The sequence below is a fragment of the Nymphaea colorata genome, chromosome 12 (genome assembly GCF_008831285.2).
Source record: "Nymphaea colorata isolate Beijing-Zhang1983 chromosome 12, ASM883128v2, whole genome shotgun sequence".
Taxonomy (NCBI): Eukaryota; Viridiplantae; Streptophyta; class Magnoliopsida; order Nymphaeales; family Nymphaeaceae; genus Nymphaea; species Nymphaea colorata.
This window is the reverse complement of record NC_045149.1, coordinates 16450654-16473156: the sequence shown is the minus strand read 5'-3', so window position 1 is coordinate 16473156 and position 22503 is coordinate 16450654. Positions and strand designations below refer to the sequence as shown.

General features: G+C 41.6%; 3 protein-coding genes across 3 annotated transcripts; 1 reads left to right on the top strand and 2 right to left on the bottom strand.

The window, feature by feature from the left end:
• Positions 1 to 573: 573 nt before the first annotated feature.
• On the bottom strand, positions 574 to 1911 carry LOC116266014 (metalloendoproteinase 1-MMP-like). The gene has a single exon (XM_031647058.2). It carries the CDS (start codon positions 1779 to 1781, stop codon positions 729 to 731), a length of 1053 nt encoding a protein of 350 aa, XP_031502918.1. The 5' UTR covers positions 1782 to 1911; the 3' UTR covers positions 574 to 728.
• Positions 1912 to 4718: 2807 nt separating this feature from the next.
• LOC116266043 (uncharacterized) lies at positions 4719 to 6254 on the top strand. The gene is made up of 4 exons (XM_031647112.2): positions 4719 to 4864; positions 5422 to 5548; positions 5635 to 5902; positions 6007 to 6254. Exons 2-4 carry the CDS (start codon positions 5465 to 5467, stop codon positions 6153 to 6155), a joined length of 501 nt encoding a protein of 166 aa, XP_031502972.1. The 5' UTR covers positions 4719 to 4864; positions 5422 to 5464; the 3' UTR covers positions 6156 to 6254.
• A 4832-nt stretch (positions 6255 to 11086) lies between these two features.
• Positions 11087 to 19532, bottom strand: LOC116265453 (squamosa promoter-binding-like protein 8). Its single transcript, XM_031646047.2, has 3 exons — positions 18120 to 19532; positions 16650 to 16768; positions 11087 to 11853 (listed from the first exon to the last, which is right to left on the bottom strand). The coding sequence occupies exons 1-3, from the start codon at positions 18875 to 18877 to the stop codon at positions 11276 to 11278; spliced, it is 1455 nt and encodes a 484-aa protein (XP_031501907.1). The 5' UTR covers positions 18878 to 19532; the 3' UTR covers positions 11087 to 11275.
• Between the last annotated feature and the right edge of the window lie 2971 nt (positions 19533 to 22503).

Below are 22503 nucleotides of genomic sequence, written 5' to 3'. Positions count from 1 at the left end.
CTAGTGCCACATGTTCACCAATCTTCCCTGATGATCTCTTTGTTATAGCTTAATTCTCGAGACATGAAAGTTGAAACACGAGGTGAAGACATGAAACGAGGGGTGAACTTGCTCCTTCTGACGGCCCATAAACTTCGTTTTGGAAACTTTGGCTTGCTTCAATGTATTAAAACTGATAAAATTAGACATTCTCCCGATCTTTTTGTGGACCTCATCCTCTTGATTCTTGCCATTCAATCACCTGTTGGTTTCTTTGGGATCTTTCATTCCTGATGTTGAAGGAAAGGAACATGAAAGGTTTGGATTCCCGTAGCAGGACCCGACCCAGATGCGATTTCAATATTACCAAAATAACTCTCGATCGTAAGTCGGATCGATCGACGAGGCCGGATTCGTGAAGGTCTCTATCCAAATCAAATTCGATCAATTTTTTTTAGCAAAGTGTTTGAGAAAACGATATTATTTGTGGATAATCTTTACTTCACGATATGAAAGCGTTTGCGGGGTAGGACCAACAAAACAAAAATATCATCCGGATCCAACGGGAGAAACTAATTCTTTTGGCATAATCCAACGGCCAGGAATCTTTCTTTAACAACCACTTATCTTTCTTTGATTATGAATTTATAATACAATCGCATTTACGCGATTTTCAAATGAACTTGATTTACAAATCCAAATCTTCCGTTTTCCTTTTGTTTTTTTTCTTAACCAGATAAAAAAAAAAATCAGAAAAATATCGAGAAGAGGAGGAAAAGAAAACACCATGGCTCGAGGCCGTTTAGAGTGTAGGCGCCGGAGCCGACCTGCTGGCCGTGCTGGTCGTTGGTCTGGACGGACGAAGGGACGAAGTTCGGGTTTGACCCGTACAGAGACTGCACGCCCTTGACGTCGTCAACGCTCAGGTCCGTCTTTCTGGTTCTCGGCCGCAGGCTCGGGTACATGACGGCCTCCTTGACAGAAGAATGGCCCAAGCCCAGCAGGTGCCCGATCTCGTGCACCACGACCGATTCCAGATGGACGGCCACCTTCGAGCCGTCCGCCTCCAGATCGACGGCCCAGGTCTCGGCGCTGTCCAGGTGGAGCCTGCCGTTCTCCGGCGCGAAGGCGTGGCCCAGTACCCCCAGCACCCCGTCGAACGGCTCCCGGTCGCCGTGCTCCCCGCTGTAGAATCCAATTCGGATGTCCGCAGCTTCCTCCAGATCAGTCGCCGTGAAGTTCATGGGGATCGCTGCGGCCCACTTGGCGAAGGCGCGCTCGAACACCTGCCGGATTACGGCGGCCTCCAGGTACTCAGGGAACGTGTCCGTATATATCCAGTAAGACAACTGCTTTCGACCGGGCTGCCACGTCGGCCTGCCTGGGAAGTAGACGTACCGCCGAGCGACGCCCGAGAAGTCCTGGCCGTCGTGCACCCCGCACCGAGGGGTTATCATCTGGGAGAGGGTCGGTCTGTTCAGGGTGCCGGTTACCGGGAGGCCGAGCCTCGTCTGGTAAAGCCGGAGCGAGGCCTGGAGATTGGCGTCGTAGTGATCGGAGAAGCCGATGCTTCCAGCTGGGAAGTAGCCGAATTGATGCAGGTAGCGCTTGATTTCTGACATGCCTATGACATGGCTGCCAGGTGTTGCGTCCGCGAAGCGCCAAAGGTCCTTCCAGGTGTAAGAGAGGTGGCCGGAAGTATCGGTTGCCGGCGAACAAAGAGGGAGCAGGAGAAAGAGGAAGAAGGAGGAGGAAGGAAGAGAGAGCAGGAGGGGACTGATAGGGAAGAAGAAGAAGAGCATGGTCTGGTCTGCTGTGGTTTGGGGGTGTCACGGCAAGGGCGACGGAGAGACCATAAGCGGTCTCAGAAGACGTACCCAACGGGACTAACATGATTTATTCGAAAAATAGAGAGAATTTCGGTTAGGGAAGTCTCTCCCCCACCTGTTCATTCAACTTGGCATGATATTTGACCAAAGTATAACGTATGAAAAGGGGAAAAACCTTGTCCCCATTTCATAACATCTTCTTAGGCCTTGCTTCACTTTAGGTGAACGTGACATATACCCGAATCAATTTAAATGTTCTAATATGACATTAAATTTCTCTTTTGTTTTTGCTTCACACTTAAATCATTTATATATAAAAAAAAAACTAAGAAAGTTATTGGTGTACGTTTTAAACTTTTTCAATCATTATGAATTAAGTAACCTTCTCTCGCACCTCGCGAATACAATCATTTGCGACTTCAACTATTCATAATTTCGCGTGGTAAACCTTCAAGCAATCTTCAATCATTATTATTAGTTACGCAATTTCCGCTCATCTCTTTCATTCAGGTACATTCACAAGCAAAAAAACTTTATAGAAAAAGAAAAGAGATGGTTATGACACAGGCAAATTTTAAGATTACTTAATATTTTTACAAATATTTGGTTTTTTAACATTTCTATTGTGAAAAATTATATATATATATATATATATTATATAAAGGTGATTGCTTCATTGCAGCGTCTTTAAGAGACACCATTGCCCTTCCTTCATTTGAGACTTATTACTGTCGAGAAAAAGAGCACACTGAGACGTGATTATGACTATTTCAAGATTTAAATGCAAATTTTTTTAATAAGTGGATCACCTTGCCGCTCAGTGCGCTACAGTAATAATAACGCTAAGTAACCAAACTTTTCTACGTACACTAGCGGCTTTAACACTTAAATGTAAAAAAATTTTGTCTCTAGTCTCCCCTTTCAACTTGGATATTTTAAAATTGATAAGCGTTGATGAAGCCTCAGCGTGAGGCTGACCGCAGGTTTCGTGCAACAGAAGTTGCAAAACTGCTCCGACTTGATTGCCAAAAGTTGGAACAACCAAAAAGGAATGGATCCACGTCCAGTACCAATACCCATATTTGGATCTGGAGCTATGTTTCGCTTGAGCCATGAAATTCCATCCCTATAGACGGCACTACACCTTGCCTGGATCCAGTACTAGGATCTTAGCATTGGATCTAGGTCTGGATCCAGATTCTTTCTGAATAAGCGTGGGATCTTGTTGTAGCTATAAAGGAAAGCATCAGATCCACACGGAAGATCCAAACGTGTCAAGTCCCAAGTGACCCGATGGGGAATCGCCCCATGCCTTTGTGGAGGAATGAATGACCTCATTTAGTGCCCAAACTTGGGTCCCTTGTCTTTTGTCTCATCCACACCCACCCATTCCTTTCATAGCTCCCCAAACAATCCTCCAACTAGTCATTTTCCAAGTCACACCTCACGGTCGGACCCACTTAAAGGCGGAATCAAAATATTATACGACAACTGAAATTTTCTAAAATTTACATGTCATGAACTCGAACCTGTGCATGGTGCGGCCTAATGCACATAGCCACGTCTATTCCGAGCCATCTCGACTACAAAGCATGTTTGTCTATTTAAGAACATCAGCCAAGTGTGTGAACGCATGTCTCTTTACAAGCCAAATTGGTTATGTGCACACACTCATACCAAAAAAAGAATGTGCATAGAGATATGTAATGACAAAATACCCCTAACTAAGTGAAATATGAGCTTTTTTCACAAATAAAAAAAATATTATGAAGAAGTTAAAAGTTTAAAAAATATATTTTTTTACAAAAATTATTTAAAAAATACCCTAACCTTTTTTTTTTTAATTTTGGTAAACATTTGTTGCACGCACCACCTGTCCACACAACTCCGTCTCCTTCACAAGGCTGTGTAGAGAAGAGAGTACTCCCAACTACTTTGACCAGCAGATGCCCCCGTGGCTACACACAAATTCCAGTGCAGTGCAATTGTTGTTGGATGTTAAATTATTTGAAACTTTTTATGTTGAAGGGACTCTTTCATTATAATTTAAATATATTATTTTTCATTTTTTAATTTCACACTTATCCTAACAATTGTCGACTAAATAAAACAGCAAAACACAAATTCCTCCATCACTATGTTCTATTTTTTTTCTTATTTTAACTCATACATTTTATTGTTTTAAGTTGCAAAGAAATTGTAAATAAAAAATGTACAAGGTGATTTTTTTTAATATAAGCAAAAAACAGGCCTAAAGAAAGAATTAACGTTAAGGCCATGTTAAGATGCAAAACTTTTTTTTTTTTTTGTCGACACGAAAACAAACTTTATCAGCTATGTCACAATGGTACAGGTACGAGTGCATGGCATATATAAATATCGGTACGGTGTTTTTGTAAATTTTGGTACGAGTATGGTGACTATTATGTATAACTAATTCAAAAATGGTGACTATTATGTATAACTAATTCAAAAAGTTGAAGAAACCAAATGAATCCGTACATAATCTTCTCATAACTGTCATGACAAAAATGTTCATTTTCATTTTGACAATGAATAAATTATCAAGGTTTCATCTTGATTAATGAGGCTTCTTATGCTAATAATTATGTAATTAAAAAAAATAAAAGATGTAAGTCTTTTTTTTTTTGCTTTTTAGTTATAATATAATTTGAATCTCATTTCGACTTAAAACCAAATCCAAACATACCGAACCGTACCGCCATACCGGCTTACGGTGGTGTACCACTGTGACATCCGAAAAGACTAAATGGATGTTATTCACCGAAAACCCATCCAAACATAAAAATTATGTTTTTTGAAACTCATTAAGAAAATCATTTATACAAAACCAGGTGTTTTAGAAAATTTATTTTTTCATATTCATCCAAATGACTTTTAAATGCTTGGCCGAGTCACAGAGCCCCCCAAAACCCCAGGTTCCTTGTCCCTTTCCCTCCTTTTCCGAAGCCAACCGGCGCTGCTGGCTTTCGGCATCGTCCCCACGCAGTATCGCCTATCACGGGACACAGTTTTGAGCCTCTCTGAGGCGGAAGGTTTCGATCTCTTCTTCTTTCCTTACTCTTTCTCGCCATTTTGTATGTCTGAATTCGGATTGCCAACTTTGCTTGTACGGGTCCTCCTCTGTCTATTCCTTCTTCGTCAGGGCTTTTTTTTTTTTTTTTTGGAATTTCTCACTGTTTTACGATAGCATTCGCCTCTCTCTCTTTCTCTCCACGCTGAGCTATATCCGTCATCGTTCGAATTACGAAGGCAAACCAATCGAAGCCTAAGTCTTTTCTGAGAGAGGAACGGTTTGCATGGTGTCAACCAATTATTTGTTGAAATTATTAAACGAAAAATCATATCCCTTTCTTCCTTTTGAGTTTGAAGGGTTGAACTTGGGACTGACGGCTGTGCTTCTTGGAATTTTTTGGTTTCTTATGTATGGTTTTGTTTTTTTTTTTTTCTTCTTTTTCTGAGGACAATTATTTGCTGTAACGACTGATGGTGATGCCCTGTCATGGATTCGCACGATATGATGTGCAATTATCTTATTACTTAAATTCTCTTTGTGTCTGACTGCCTTCATACATCTATTTTTCTAAACTAGAAATACGAAGGAAAAAAAAAAAAAGAACTGGCCCATAATCATTATGGATGAAGGCATGAAATTCCTGCACCAAACTCTCATTGAATCTGAAACGCAAGCAGAGCATCTTCTTCTAGCACGGCATCAGGTCTGATTATATTGGTTGGATTGTATATGTTTTTGTAACTTTAACTTGCAAAGTAGATGCTAAGACTGTTCCTGGTCCATTTTCAGCTGGTTGAAAATGATAAGCTGCGGAATGGAAACAGAGAAGCTCTAACTGCATTACGTAAAAGAGCCAACACAACCAAAAGCAGCGTATCGTCTCCATTTGAGTCCTTGATGAAAGGTGCTTTGGGTAATGAATCTCGTCCCTTGGTGAAGGAGGTATGCCGAACTTGCGGTGGCCATGATCCAAAGGAGAATACCTGGATGATGTTTTCAGGATCAGATATTTTTGCTCGTATACCTTTTCATGCAGCTCATACTATTTTGGAGAATGGTAGGTGCTGCTTGATGGCTAATTCCTATTTGATCACTTCTTTTTTGACTTCGCGTTTATTCTTAGAATGGAGGTGTTATTCATTCTGCTAGTAACATGTACAGATCAGGAGAAAGTAGATTACGAATCAAAGAAGCTGCAAAGTCTAGTGAAGGAGAAAACTTTGCGTATCTCAGATAGTGGAGCTTTATCTGACAAGATCGGTCCGGGAGTTCTTCGATCATTAGTGACTTTAACAGACAAATCTAAATGAAATCCTTTTTGTAACCACATGAGAACATTGGGTTTTCTGTATCAGCTAATGTTAGCTCCCTTTGTAAGTGCCATGATTATGGATCACCTAATTCTCTTATATGTGGTTTCTTCCTACCGTATTGTTCCATGGGTTTTTTATTTTTTACTGCAGTTTATAAGGTTTCTGTGGTACGTTAATTTAACTGAAAATTATCCTACTCCTGCATACTTGTGTCCTTGACGCTGGGATATTTTTCTTACAGTGAGCAGCAACCATTTAATATCTGTGTTTTTTGCCTATGAGCGAAGATAATGAGTTCGGACGCATGGGTAGTGCTTATACGAGCACAGCACTTAATTTTTGTTTCACGACTGTGGATACATTCTGATGATCTATATCCGCTACTTTAATTTATTCTCTTCTTTCACGTTCCATATTTCTTGATTTAATCAGTTATTTTCTCACTATCCTTTCATGAATTAGCATTAGCTGTTGCTCCTGTATCACTCTTGAGGTTCCTTATGATTTGTGTACTACCGGCTTTTATTTTTTGAAACTTTGATCTCTTTAACTTTCTTGATGAACATTCACCTTAATAATGTTTTTGTGCTTTCTGTACTTGATTATGAGGCCAAATTTCTTGTCTTTAGATGGTAATCAGTATGGGAACCCTTTTCTAGTGACTGTTGCTTATTTCATTCACCCAAGATTGTTTTGCATTCAAGGAAATTTGTCCAATTGAAAGTTCTCCATTTCTGTGGAACTGACTATTTTATCGCCTGTATAGATATTCGTCACGCCTTTTAGGCACGATTCAACTACAAATCGTATCATCTATCATTGTCACACTTGCTGCCATCTTTCCTGCAGGGAAGCACGAAGTCCCTGCTGATCCCATGGCATATTTGGGTCGTCTAAACATGATCCTTTTTGTTTTCATTTAGTCGACTGTTATTGCTTCATCAGTTTCTCAGACTTCTTCGTATTGATCCCTTTCCTTCACATGCCTTCAAGTGGCGTCGTCCTGCATCCCCTTTCTTGCTTCCAGTTTGGTGCGAAAGAAAGAAAACGTTGTCGGTAGTTGAAAAGACAGCTTGGATATGTATCATGTCGCTGGAGATACCCTTGATTCTGATTAGGACGGACACCTAGTCGTTGAGATTGTAGGGTAAATTTCTTGTATTGCTGGCACTGGCAGATTACTGTTCATCTTATTGCAGTGTTTGGTTCTCCTTTGGCCCAGTTGAAACCCATGCATCGGTTTCTTTTAAGTTTCGTAATAAGGAAAAGAAAGCCAAAAATTAGCTTTAATCCATGAAATGGCAAAACCCCAAAAGTTCTGCTTATGCATGTATATTTTCCTTATCCAGTGCAGCCACTTTGAGTTTTCTTTATTCTTTTTGGAGAAATGGACTTTTATTGTCCACCATGATGGTGAGGATCTGCAGCGAAGGTAGGAGAGAGGGAGAGAATATTGCTACATGAAAGAGCAGAGGCGTCAGCCATCCTAGGCCAGAAGAACAACCATAATGGCTGCGGACACCTGGTTAAGTGGGATGCATAAAAGCTACAAACTGTTGATTCCCAGATGGTGCATCTTTTTCACAAGGCAAAAGTAGTGGAAAAGCCTTCCTGGCGGCTGAGAGATGGAAGTGGGTTCTCCGGTAAAAGATTACTAAAGCAGAGTAACAGTTTCGGACAGAAGTTCGTCCTGAAGCAGCTTGTAAAACAACCGCAACACAACTTGACCACCAATGCATGTCTTCAAGGTTGGCAAGCCCGACATGTACAGAAACGTCCAGCAGGGCGACAGCATCTCCGTTTACTGGGAAAAGATTTCGGTAACCAGAGAATAGCAGCCGCTCATTCCACGACCTCATTGTTACCCTTCATCCGCTGTCCCTTTGAAATATAGACACAAAAAATGCCAATTCATCATCAATTTTGATCGTATGGGTGCACGTTAACATGATTTTAGAACAAAACTGCGCTCTTGAATCATCGATGAGCCTCAATGCGGTTCATCGGAAAATTGGACGAAGCATGGGGGCGAAGACTATAGCGCATGAAAGCTTGTTGTCCAAAGGCTAGCACACCGGATTTTCCCTATTTGCTTTCAATTTTGTTGGCCATCGATTGAAAGAGATGCCAGTATGAGGCTGTGAGAAAATGATCTGTTAGCTTTGAGCCGTTGGTTAAGCAAAAGTGTCACCTAGCAGTCCAAAGCCCGGCCTTCACTGGCAAAGTTTTAGAATCACAAGAAAATATTCAAGGAAACTGCTTCGCCGATATTACCGTCATTTGAAGATGCAGACATGGTGGCCCTGACGTTTTATACTGTGACATTGTTGACTGCTGGAGAGTTAAGGTATCCATCAAAGAAACGAAACAAAACTCCATTTCTGAATCTGTGATGCAGGAACAACCCTGCGGGGGAAGAGACGCCCGCCTAACCTGCCAACTTCAACGTCGACTGAGCAATGGAACAGCCCACTGGTTCTCAACATGAAAGGGTGACCCAGGGCCAGATCGGTCGGCGGCTCCCCCTTAGAGTTCCAACTCAACCAGACGAGAGTCATTTTTTTCACATGCATTCGCACTGCAATTAGTGAACCGATTTGTCCTTACAAACCACAAATTACCACCTTCACTTCAGCAAATAGCTCAAAAGAGACTGCAAGCACTTCCAGCAAGTAGGTCAAACGTGACTGCAAGCTCAAGCCATTAGACCAACACTGAATAACACACTTTCCTCAGTCTCAAGTCTGAACACGATGGGGGTGCACTAAGGATGCCTCTTCCACTTCCGCACACCACCAATTCCCCCTTTTCATAGGTAACGAATTAGTATTTAGCTGTTGCTCCAGTGCTCCAGCATCACTCTTGAGGTTCCTTGTGATTTGTGTACTACCAGCTTTTATTTCTTCAAATTTTGATCTCTCAACTTCATGATGAACATTCACATTAATAAAATATTTCCTGCCTTTTGTACTTGATTATCAAGCTAAATGTGTTGTCTTTAGCTGGTAATCATAATGGGAATCCTTTTCTAGAGGCTTGCATATCTCATTCTCGCTCTAGATTGTTTTGCATTCAAGGAAATTTATCCAATTGAAAGTTCTCCACTTGTGTTGGACTGACTATTTTCTTGCCTGCATAGAAACTCGCCGCCCCCTTTAGACATGATTCAACAACACATCGAATCATTTATCATTGTCACAATTGTTGCCATCTTTCCTGCTGGGAAGCAATAAGTCTCTGGTGATCCCATGGCGTGTTTGGGTCGTTGAGTATCATCCTTTTTGCTTCCATTTAGTCAACTGTTATTGCTTCATCAGTTTCTCGGACTACTTCGTATTGATCCTTTTCCTTCATATTCCTTCAAGTGGCGGACCGGTGGTGTCCTGCATCCCCTTTCTTCCAGTATGGTGCTAAAGAAAGAAAACGTTGTCGCTAGCTGAACACAGCTTCAAGATGTACCCTGTCGCAGATGATGCCCTTGATTCTGATTATGACGAACTCCAACTCGCTGAGACTGCAGGGTAAAATTATGCAGTTCAGTATATTTTTTTTATTGCTGGCACTGGCAGATTACTGTTTATCGTCTTGCAGTGTTTGGTTCTCTTTTGAATGTAGATAGTGATATGTACTACTAATTGCGTCGTCCAGTTGAAACCCACACATCGGTTTCTTTTGACTTTGGGAAAACGTCAAAGAAAACCCAAAACTAAGTTTCATTAAATGGCAAAACCCCAAAACTTCTGCTTATGCATTCATACTTTTCCTTATTCAGTGCAGCAACTCTTGAGTTTTTTTTTTTATTCTTTTCTAAGAAATAGACTTCTATCGTCCACCTGATGGTGAGAATCTGCAGCGGAGAGAGGAGAGTAGAATAGCGGCTGCATGAAAGAGCTGAGTTGTCAGCCATCTTAGGCCAGCACAACCACAACGACTGCGGACGCCTGGTTAAGTGGGCTGCGTAAAAGCTTCAAACTGGATTAGCAGCGTTTGATGCCCAGATAATGCAGCGAAGTGGGTTCTCCGGTAAAAGAATACTAAAGCAGAGTAACTGCTTCGGACAGAAGTTTTTACTCAAGCAGCTTTATCCTGAAAAACAACCACAACACGACTTGATCACAAATGCATCTCTTCAAGGTTGGAAAGTCCGACATGTCCATAAACCACCAGCAGAGCGACAGCATCTCTGTTAATAGGGAACGGTTTCGGTAACCAGTGAATAGTTGCCACTCATTCCACCTGGGCCTAAACGACCTCATCGTTACCCTTCATCTGCTCTCCCCTTCAAATGAAGAGACACGAAAATGCCAATTAATCATCAATTTTAATCGTAGGGTGCACACTAAAATGATTTTAGAACAAAACCGCAAAGTTGAATCATTTATGAGCCCCAGTGCAGTTCATCTGAAAATTGGACGATGCATAGCCGCGAAGACTATGGTCAATGAAAGTTTATTCTTCAAATGCAAGCACACGGATTTTGCCTATTTGCTTCCAATTTTGAAGGCCATCGAATGAAAGAGATGCTAGTATGAGGATCTGCGAACATGATCTGTTACTTTTGAGCCGTTGGGCAAACAGAAGTATCAAGTAGAAGTTCAAAGCGCGGCCTACACCGGCAAAGTTTTAGAATCACAAGAAAATATACAAGGAAACAGCTTCGTAGATATTACAATCGGAGATTATGCTTTGAAGATGCACACATGGAGGCCCTGGCAATTTATATACCGTTGTGCTGACCGCTGAAGAGTGAATGTATCCAAAACGAAACTCCATCTCTGAAACTCAGACGCCGCAACAACCGTGGGGGAGGGGAAGGTCCCCCTAACCTACCAACTTCGACGGCCCTCTTGCTCTCAATGAAAGGGAGAACCAGAGGCATAAAGGTTGGTAGCACACACCCAGTTGCTCGCATGTAATAAATCACACTGTATCACAAGGCACCTCTTTCTATTTCTCTCATTGAATGCTTGAATGACAGAGAGACGAGAGTTATTTTGTCAAGAGGTGCTTAACATGAAGCCACTATATATGTTTCAATCAGATTCCGCCATGAGAATCCAAAGGGCAGTAACCACGTCATTTTCCTTCAGCGCTAAAACATAAAAATCAACGATTAATCACTCAAATGACTTCCAGATCTCACAGTCGGCATCGTCAACCTCGTTTGCACCAGCAGCGGGACGATTACCCCTCTCAGTGAGGAGCTGGAACGTTGGAGGTTGGGAGGCCGGATGGGGCACTTGCATAAGATCGAGAGTGGTAGCAGCTGCCGGCCGCAAGTCCTGCGGCGGCTGCTCGAACTCGTGTAGGCCGGCCGGCAGCGACCGTCCATGGTAAGAGTGAGCAAACAAAAATTGTTGGTGCTGCAATTGCTGCTGCTGCTGATGGTGGTGGTACTGGTAGTGAACGGGCGACGAGGACGAAGCGGCGTCGGATTTGGGCGCGTGCGAAAGAGCCGACTCGGCTTCTGGTGGCACGGCTCGCTTGGCGAGGGCAGCAGCCCGGTTCTCGGCGATTAGCTCGCGTAGGGCAGCACTGGATCGGGAGGAGAGGTCGCGGGGTGGGGCCCAGGACGGCGAGGTGCTTTTGGATGACAGAAGAGAGAGAGCACGTCCGGCTGACGACGGAGACGGCGTCGACGACGACGACGGAGCGTTGTACACCAACGGAAGCTTGCCACCCATTACACGACTGTCTGCAAAACCAGAAAGAAGAGACAAGGGCAAAAGGCCGCTTAGAAAAACTTTACATCTCAACAATGCCCTTCAACTTTTAAAGAAGAGACCTCAAATGAAAGAACAACCAGGTAGTGGAAAGAGGGGTAAACTTGGACAATTCGAGAACGGGAAAGGGACTGGGAGCCCCGATTCCCCCAAGGAAGGCATCAGGACGTTCGGTCTGCCAACCGGACTTAAATTATTGACCCTGCATCTGCATGCATCATAAACTACAAAAGTAGGCTCTCCCTAGAAAGCAGAAGAAATGACTCAGCTGGCCTGGTCTGGAATCTTCTCTCAGTTTCTCAAATAGTGAAAGTTTCTAAAATAAAAAAGTTAAACCCACATGAGCAATTTTCAACCTAAGAAATGATTTCTCATCTCAGACGAGGGAGAAAGAGAAAGGTGACGCAACAAGACTGTTCGATGATCATTTCGGCACCATGTTTCTCGTCAAGTATGCAGGCTTCTGACCTCATCACAGTAAAGCAACATGATCAGCGACACGAGCAAGCAACATATTGTCTAGAATGAAAGAAACGCGAATTTATATTAAAAGCCCAAGACAGAGATAAGTTCAAAAGATGAATTGATGGAGTCTGACACATTTTCAGAGCTCTAGATGACTTTAAAGTAAGGCCAGTAAGAACGAAGCGTACTGCTCGTGGAGTTCACGGAAACTTTAATGAGTTCCTCAAAAGAAGATTGCTTGAATTGAGGGAACATGAAAAGCATATGCCGGAGCTTCCTAATTGAAAAGAAAAAAAAAAGAGAGAGAGAGAATGTGAAAAGTTTACTGTACATCAGTCATTATCATGCCAGTGGACCACCTACATTTTGTCAAAAGTTATAAATTGATAAATTCCACGGCAAGGAGGTCATCCACACACATACTAAGTGAAGCAACATTCAATACCATCAACAGCAGTTTCACAAGACAGACTACGGTGTTAAAGACTCCTAAGTGCGAACAAGCCCAAGAGGTGAAGTACCTCCAGTGCCTCTGTTGGCGCAATCTGTTCGGAATCTTCTACCATTAGCCTCTATTTAGAAACAGAAGAAACCGTAGCGACAAGTATCAAAACTGAATAGATAGTGGTGGTCCAATTCATCAGGGAAACCGAAGAAAGATGGGAAACAGAGTTTGACAGCAATGGTGATTACTGAAATAAAAAAGGGTCCAACAAAGATCCTTAAGAGGGCCAACCCCACAGATAAGTAGACATCTTTCTACCTCCTTTTCCGAAAGGACATCAGATGAGGACCATGCCCTGGCAAGAAACCTTTCATCTTATCCTGGAGCTTCATATTGTCTCCTTGATGAACTGATGTGATGACGGTGTCAAGAGGGTAAGGTATCTGGTACCAAGTGTCAAGATACACTTCTTTTTTCCGGACTTTTGTAAGAACGCGATTCCCCATTATCCCCAAGTGCGCAGCATAAGAAAGTTATCAAGAACAGTATCGCTACCTTTCATGTCATGGTAGTTAGTATTTTCTTAGATGAAAACACGATAGCAAAAGTTTCTTTTACAAAAGAAGCTTGTCAAAAGAAAGGACGACCTTCCATACTACTCTTCCGGTTTGAAATACAGGTTGATCAGATTGAACTAGAGAAATCATTCATGACACTGTATCATCCTTCTAATCGGCACTTACTACTAATGCTACCATCATTTCGGTCAAAAACACCTGAATTCCCACTACAATTAATCAATATGAGAACTGATTTGTCCTTAAAAACCACGAAATACCACTTTCACTTCCAGCGAATAGATCAAAAGAGCGACTGCAAGCTGAAGCCACTAGACCAGCTTCTGATTAACACACTTTCCGCGAAAGATAGGGTCAGACTAATAGTCATTTAAATGACGATCATATTAAGTCGGGAGTTATAGGTTTGTGAATCATCTACAGAAAATGGCTTTTGATGGGATGCAAAGCCAAGACATTCTGGCTAAGAAAATGTTTTGATGCACATGTCAATCGGTCAGCTAATTAAAACTACTTGTGCAATACTGACGCAAAATGTGAAAACGAGCTCCTCTCTCAGTTTCTGTAGCCGACGAGTCAGATGCTCAGAGAATATTCATATTCCTAACGGACCTTTGCTGAACATGAAAAATATGATGAAAGTATCCAAGTCCACTCTTAGTAACTATATTCCTCATTGCAATGGAAAACTTTTGGAACGCAGATAAGAAAAACATTAGAATGAAGCGATACCAAAATAATGGTCTAGGTGAATATCGATAAAACCTTTGATAGTAACAGGAGACTTGACTTAGAAGACTCCAATAAATTGTTCGTCATGAGCCAGACTGCTTCGTTCTATGTTGTTAATCACCATCTAATTGATGACCGTTTTCAATAACAGACAATGTCGATGCGGATGACGAGAAACTGACAAGGAGCAAGAATCGAGTCACCTCGACAGAAGAGAAGAATGATGCGCATTGTTACTACAATGATTTTTTTTATACTGGGGATGGATTTTACTGAAAAATTTCAATCTGATGATGGGCAACAATCTGAAAGACAAAGTCATATCTTCATCATAGACAACACTAAATATTTTCCGCGGAGCACGAACCTGGCTCTCTAATGGTGTAAATAACACACAAATAATAAAGCAGTTAAGAGATCATCAAATAAATAAAGAAAAGCAGGGCCTTACTATTTGGCAACCGAGGAAGCGATCAATTCATGACCTTGTATTTTCATGCACACAGATGGGTCAGCAGACCAAACTAAACTTTTATGAAATGTTTCTCCACTAACAGAAAATATATCACCACACAGTGGCATCACCACAACGGTTGATGGGCGTCAAGCCATGAAGCATGTTTTGGATCTCCAAGGCGACAAGGCACCAAGAACGTAATGAACGACATAGGGAACAAGCTCACATAAGATGCACAATAGACAATAGGGATTCTACGAATAAGGTTTGAGCAACGGCAAATCGAGACCCCCGCAGAACAAATGAATAAAGAACAAAGACCCAGGGAACGACATTCAAGGGCATAAAACGGCTGTGAATATCAACGGCTATATGCTGCCATGATAAATAATGGGGAGATAAAGCCACAGGAAACCTTTGGAAACAAACAAGATAAGAGCCCACCAGACCAGGTCACGTTCAGAATCTGGAGGTATTGAAAACGTAAATACTCTTCACAGTAAATAGGACAAACAGAATAGATCCTTTTTAGGGAGTTTTTTACCCTGAATTTTAGTCCGACTTTGTATTTCAATTCCTATGACAAATTTGACAGGCAATGAATAACGAAGCTGGTTTCCTTAGATATTTCCCCGTCGTATTATGGTTGAAACTTGAAAGCATCCCCTTTGTTTTCCAGTCACACCATTCAATTGAGTAAAACAAATAGAATACTTCTTTGTAGACCCAGAGAATATGACCTGAGTATTCCTCACACGACTCAAAGACATCATTCAAATGGGCCCACAAATGCTTGGAATGGCAAGAGAAGCCACCCATAGTAGCAAAAACGTCAACAACGCTTTTCTACAAGAGTTCACTGAAACCACTCTGCTGGAGGTTAGGCCTCCACCATTTTGTTCAAATCATTTCTACGTGAGTTGAGAGCAATGAAAAACAAACACGAAATGCAACAGTATAAATTGTAGACTAGAAAAAATAAACAAGTAACAAATTTTAAGTCTAACATTAAGATGCTCAGAGACGTGCAGGAGCAAATGAACGTAAAGATGCAAATGCAGAAGAAGGATATGAAGAACAAACAAGATGAGTCAAGCTTGAGAAGCCAAGACCTCCAAGAAAGATGCTACGGAAACATGTTGAAAAGCAAGTTTTCTGTGATTAGCTATCTCACAAGAAAAATATAGCATCCAATTGTGAAACGAAAGTGCGAACTCCATCATTTCTAACTTTTTGAAATTTGAAGGACTAGTGAAGACAGTGCAGACTGAAAAGGACTAAAATATCCGAATGGACATATTTCTTCTGAATTCACATTGAGATATCGCATTCCGTGAATAAGAACTGTGCAGACCAGAAAGGAAATAAACTTATGAATCACTGTGGGCCTGTTATGGTTCCTAAATATATGCTAACCAGGAAGTGCAAGAAATACTAAAGAATGATACCCGACTAAACTTTCAGAACAGCCAAGCCAGTAAAGCACAAGCAAAACTTGCAAGTTGCAAACAAGAGGAAAGAAAAATGAAACTACAAATCAGATAAGAAACCAGCATCAAGATGAATAGCCATTTTCCATCCACTCGTTACTACCGATAAAAGCTTACATTTCGTTGATTCGGAGCTAATTTGCACAAGTCAGGCCTCCAAATGCTGGAGAGCTCTAATATGCTTTGCCTGCTTCTGTAACACCTAACAAGTTTTACTTTCTCTTGGAAAGGATTTAAAATTTTACGTAACAGTCATTAAGATCTCTTTTAGAGGAAACGAAGCGTATATTTTATAATTCATAGATGTTAATCTCAATCAACAAGTGAGAGGTCCACATGTGCCCAGATTCATGGAATGGAAGCAACAGCATCCAAAAGATACTTCTCCAATGCATGACTAACAATTTTGACAAGGAATGGAAGTAAAAATTACTACCACCAGCAAGCCTTGAATGGTCCAAGACTAGTTGTGGCCTTTGAAACTACGTCACATCATGTGAGAGGAAGATTTATTAGGAAGAAATGAGCATGCACACTTGGACTTATGGACAAGTATACACAAATGCAAAGCAGGGAAAAAAGCAGTGAGTAACAACTATACCTTGAGAATGATTCCTATTTACGGAATCAGAAGAGTTTTTCCTCCTACGCTCATTGTGACCAGCTAATCTCCTTCTGCAACTCCTCTTAGAATCATCGAACTCAGAAACCACATGAAACCTGCATTAGATGCATCACGGAAGAATAAAATGTCACGAGAAGCCAGAGAAACTGAAGGAGAGAAGTGAAAAACTAGAAACGCATAAACTCGTCCTACAGATTGCAATATCAAAAAAGAAATGATTAGCGTATGAACTATAGGACTTGAAAATGGGTCGGGAGCAATATATAACCAAAAAAGCTTGGCGACCTAGAACCAAGATGAAGGAAGCGGGAATACTTCACCCGGAAAATGCGGTTAGTCATGAACATCGAATCCCAAATGAAAAACAGAAGGCGAAAATGGCTACCCCTAGAACTACAATAGCGTCAAAAAATCGGCTTCTCGCTTTCCGACAGGAGCTATTTCTGTAACTTAATTCCCAAAGGTCAGATACTGACAATGGTAAAAGCAGATAATGTCTATTTAATTACTTTTCGTCGTGTGGACCACAAACAGAAATCGTCAATATCAAAAAATGCGTTACAGATCCCAAAATAGATTGCACAAAGAATAGAAAACTCAAGAAAGCAATGAAGCATGAGAGTGACTGTCAAGATACATGCTCCTCCGACGAATAGAACCCATTAAAATAAGAGATTGGTGAAAATCGATGAGACCAATTAAAGGAAACACAAGTTCTAAAATTCGTATCATGAAATCAACTACGTTAGGCTCATAAAATCCGTCACACCTTATAGTAGAACCAAGGAAACTGCAAAGCTTGTCCGCTTAGTGTCGAAAATCCCAGAACAGTTAAAGAAATACGCTTAGGACATGAGAACCCCAATTCAAAAAAATCGGATCAATCAACCAATAAGTACGAAAAGATCAAAAGAAAATAATGAAAGAAAAACAAAAGCAAGACCAACGCATTAGAGCATGTACAACCGCCTGAAGGAAGAAGCTTGCTTCTCAAAATACGAACGAAATGTAAACTAGAAGGCGCCACGTTCGGGAAATAGTTTAAGAAGAGAACTCAGAACCGTGAGGACAAAAGAAGAAAAGGAAAAAAAGAAAAAACCAGACCAACTTACTGAACTTGCAGACCGCAACAAAGTTACTCCGTTAGGATTAAAAATGCAGAGACCAGGTTGAGGACGACAATTTTGAAAAAGTGAACTGTTTATAAGCACAAACAACCCTCACATCTAAGTTCTAATGCAGCAGCACCAATCCCCAAAAAATTGAAAGGGAAGCAGTGTCATGAACAAGAGAGATCAGAGGCTAAACGTTCCCGTGACCGACCACAGACGTACCAAATTGCCATAACCTTCCTCAGTCACAAAAACGTGAATAGAGGAAGCAGACGTACGATCACCAGCCAGTGAAGAAAGAGAGTCATAATGAGAGAGAGAGAGAGAGACCCACCTACTGCATTGTTGACAAAACCGCTGCTCTAGCCCCTGGACGATCACCTTAGGGGCCTTGGAGTGCATTTCACACACCTTGTGCCTCCTATGGTACTCCTTAGCACCCATCAACCCCAGGTTGCATCCTTCCACCTGGCATCTCGGCACTGGCGCACCGGCAGCGGAGGGTGAAGACAGTAACGCCGATGGTTGTGGCGTAGATATCGGTTGGTGGTGGGGTTGGAGGAGAAAGTCTCTGCCCTTCTTCATAAGCGAGAAACCGGAGACCTGGAGGTCTTCTATTAGGCCAAACTTCGGGAAACCACCACCAACGCCACCACTACTGGCCTCTTCGTAATATTGGCGTTTGCCCAGTTTCAGGGTGAGAGAGTCGGAGGCGCCGCCGGGGGAGCGGAGAGGGAAATCGGAGGATGAGGTGAGGAGGTCAGCGGGTGCCAAGAGTAGGGGTTGGGAGGCCTTTGTTTCCATGGGGAGGAAGCTGGGGTTGTGGAAGAAGACATCATCGTGGTTCTGGTGCTGCTGCTGATGGTGGTGGTGATGGTTGAAGGCGGGTGAGGTCGAGGAGCAAGAGGGGGACGGCTGGTCAAAAGGATGGGGCATGTGGGTGGTGCTGGTGGTGGTGATGAGATCTTGGGAGAAATCACATGGGGTCCGGTAGTGGTGCTGGGGATGATGATGCCGATGATCATGCTCGTGATGGCGATGATAGTTTTGACGATGGTGATCATTTCTCCTGTCCCCAATGTTGTCACCCATTTTCTCTCCCTCCCCCCTCTCCTCTCCCTTATCTTCGCCAAAAACGAACAAGTTTCCTATCCAGTAAGATCAGTAAGACGAAGAACGGATTCCATCTCGACGAGGGCGAGAGAGAGAAAGGGGGATGACGATGGCGGTAGAGAGGAGGGGGAGGGAGGGAGGGAAGGAAGGAAGAGGGGGTGGTTGGTAATGGTACTGGAGCCGGTGTTGGTGTTGGTGTTGGAGGAGGAGGGAGACAGACATACTATTGCTCCGCACTTGCGCAACAGCCTTCTGCCGTCTCTATCCTCATTGGCTACGGAGTGGTCTACACGTGCGAGGCAAAGAGCAGATGGGGAGGCATGGGAGTCATGGCTGCAGTAGCAGTATTAGTAATAGAAGGGGAGGTGTGGGGGCAACCACACAAGAGAAATCAAAGAGAGAGAGAGAGAGAAGAGAAATCAAGAGAGAGAGAGAGAGATGGTGGGTGTGTTTTGAATCGTTTGTGCTCTTGGCAAGAGAGAGAAAGAGGAAAGTGAGTCAATCAGTGGAGTCCCACTGCAGAGGGTGACAAGACTTGAGGGAAGCAGCATTAAATGCTTCCATCTGAAAAAAGCATTATTTTTTCCCCCTCCTCATCAAATCAAGCTAAAAGCAGTCTCCCCCTTTCTTTTTTATTCATTTTCATTGTTCCTGCTTCCTGCTCACCTTTATTAATGAAGAAAAATGCTGCGAAGAATGTGGATATTATTTTAACGGCCAATGGCAATGGCTCCCATCTTCGTTTCCCTTTCGGGGTTTCAAGAAAAATGTCTAGTTTTTAGAGCGCTCTTCTCAAAACAAACTGTTGCTTTTCCTTAGTTGGTGCAACCAAGTCATGTCCCTGTCACAAAATTATTGAGCCTTTGTCTTCCTTCTTCCGCTTCCCTGTAAGCCATTAAACAAAAAAAAAAAAAAAACAGCTACAACCACGACTTCATCATATAAAACGCCAGATGATCAGTAGGTAATAATCAAGAGATGCTCCCACTCGAGGAAAAGAAAGAAACCAAAAAGTCCTTTAAATGCAATAAAAAGGAGAAACACAGAAGGAATTGTTCAGAAAAGAAAAGTCCATAAACAACGACTGCAACACCCAGCGTCGACCCCACCCAACCCAGTAAAATTCTCCAACTTTTTCTTAAGGATAAGATATTTCCTTTTCGCTTCAACGTTAAAGAACAAAAACAGACGAAGAGAAAGGTCTAAACGCATGCCATCTGCAACCCCGGGGGAGCAGCAGCAACGATGGTTCTCGCCAAAAAAGCAGACAGCAGCGTGCGCTGTTGCAGTTTCACGCAGCAAGAAACTCATGGAAACCAATCGGCTTCGAACCTCTGCACTAACTAGGAATCTGTTTCATGTTCCTTGTTTCTAAGACCCTTTCCTTTTCTCAACACCTTCTAGACGAACGTGGACACGAAAATTCTTGCACCGGTTTCATGCATAAATAAATAAAGACTACCAAAAACTAAAAAAAAAAAAACAGAAATCCCAAGTTGGGTTCATCTCGAAACTAAGAAAAAGAAAACTCTGAATCTGAAAATTCAAAGGTGCCCAAGTTGCAGTCTCCCCTACGAAGCCTACAGGGCCGGGTGCTCAGGTTTTTCACTCTCGGTTAAAAAGAAGAACCCTTTTGCATTCCACGCCAATTTGAAGTTGCCTTCCTGCCACGTGCATTCAAAGTTTCTCTTCTCTCTCTAGAAAGAAAGAAAGAAAGAAAGAAGGCTCTCAAGAAGGCCAGAGACATCTTTTCTTTTCTGATCTTCGGACATGTCCCCTAGAAAGTAGGGCGCCTAGGTTCATATTTTTAACCCGATAAATCTTTTTTAGTGCATCAATGCTCAATGCACAATTCTTCGAGGAGAAGGGGAATATGAAACTGGTGATGGGGGTTCTGCCACGTCCTGCTTCGGTTCTCTAAAACAGCCTAGCAGAGGCAGGGAGGGGGGAGAATATCCGATGATCAAAAGGAGTCCTGTTCGAAACCCACTATCGCCAAAAGCAAATTAAAATATCTAAATTAAATAAACATAAAAGCTAAGTAGATTCGTTGCGAGTCATCTCAACTTAATTAACAAATAATTGATAGAATGCATCGCAAATCACCAATCAAATTGCTCGATCTCATACATTAGTACCCACCATGTTTCTATATTCATTTAGTTCATGATATGCGCAATCAGCCTCTATGATTCTTCTTGTATTTTGTCGCCTCAAATCAAATATTTCATCTAATCATTTAATATAGATGGGTCACTACCCGCTACAGCCCAACTTTTCCTCTCAACTCCCACTCAACCAATGTGTGTCGCATTGATCTTGTCATCCCCATTTCAAAAAGTCCAACATCTTGATTCTCGACAAGTTTAATACATAATTTGTCTTTTCATGTTTGCAAAAGTAGGCATTTTAAATCATTCGTATAATTCAAATTTTTTGAAAGCTGCTTGAACAATATATATATATATATATATATATATATATATATATATATATATATAAAGGAGAGAGAGAGAGAGAGATTGCGTCGTGAAAACTGCAAAGAGAATGCTGTTTATCTGCAGCAGGGAACATCGTGTATTTCGAGCTCCGGACTCTTTGTTTTTTTTTTTTTTTTCTTTGTGTTGAAGAGTAAATAATTTGGTAAACTTTGGCTTATGACGTACGGTGTAACTCGGTACGTGTACTAGTCTGACGTACCAAATGAATTTTTCAAGTAGCTAAATGGCATATATCTCCTTTAAAAAAAAAAAAAAAAAGAGTACGGGTCTTCAGTAAATGCTACCCATGTTTAAAAAAAGTAGGACATGAGAATGTAATGTTTTCCACTTCATAATCAAGTTGGTGTTTGCATTTGGAAATACAGATGCATTTAGTTTTATTTATATGGTAAAATATTAGAAATGAAGATATTGGGGCGACGAATTTCCAAGTGAATATGTAACATAATATTTGTTATAAAATGAATTATAAGCACATTCAAGTTTAAAGGGCGTTGATATAGTACCAAGAATATTGTATTTATAACACATACTTTTAAAACGTATACAACACATCGTTCAAAAAAAAAAAAAAGTTCATAGACTCCAGTCCCTTTATCTCTCTCTAAGGTCTTGTAGCGGTGCACTTTTCAACTTAAATACCACACCTTATCACTTATTACTTAGTACAATAACGCCCAAAAATCGAACTAGATGCGCACATTCAACATACTCCTATACTATGCTCTTTCATATGGGAGCAATGAAAAATTATTAGTATTGTTTTCTCATTCAACAACTTAAAATTGTGTTTGAATCATTGGCACGTAATTTCCTGATTACGCATCTCATTTCAAACATCGAATCGTAAGATAGTCACGGGACACTTTGTCTCAGGCGTTCTCACTAAAGGATTTCCTTCACAGACAAACCAAAAAAAAAAAAGTAGTGTAGTAAAAGCTTTGCTGATACGGATTGTGGCAATACTACACTGCCAAAATATTCCTTGTACCTTTTGGTGAAAATGAAATAGTGAAGAGTCAGTCGCAAGATATTTTCTTTCCGGATTGGCAGCTTTATAAGTTGAGCGATATTTTGTTATTTGCCCAGACATTAGGATCAGAT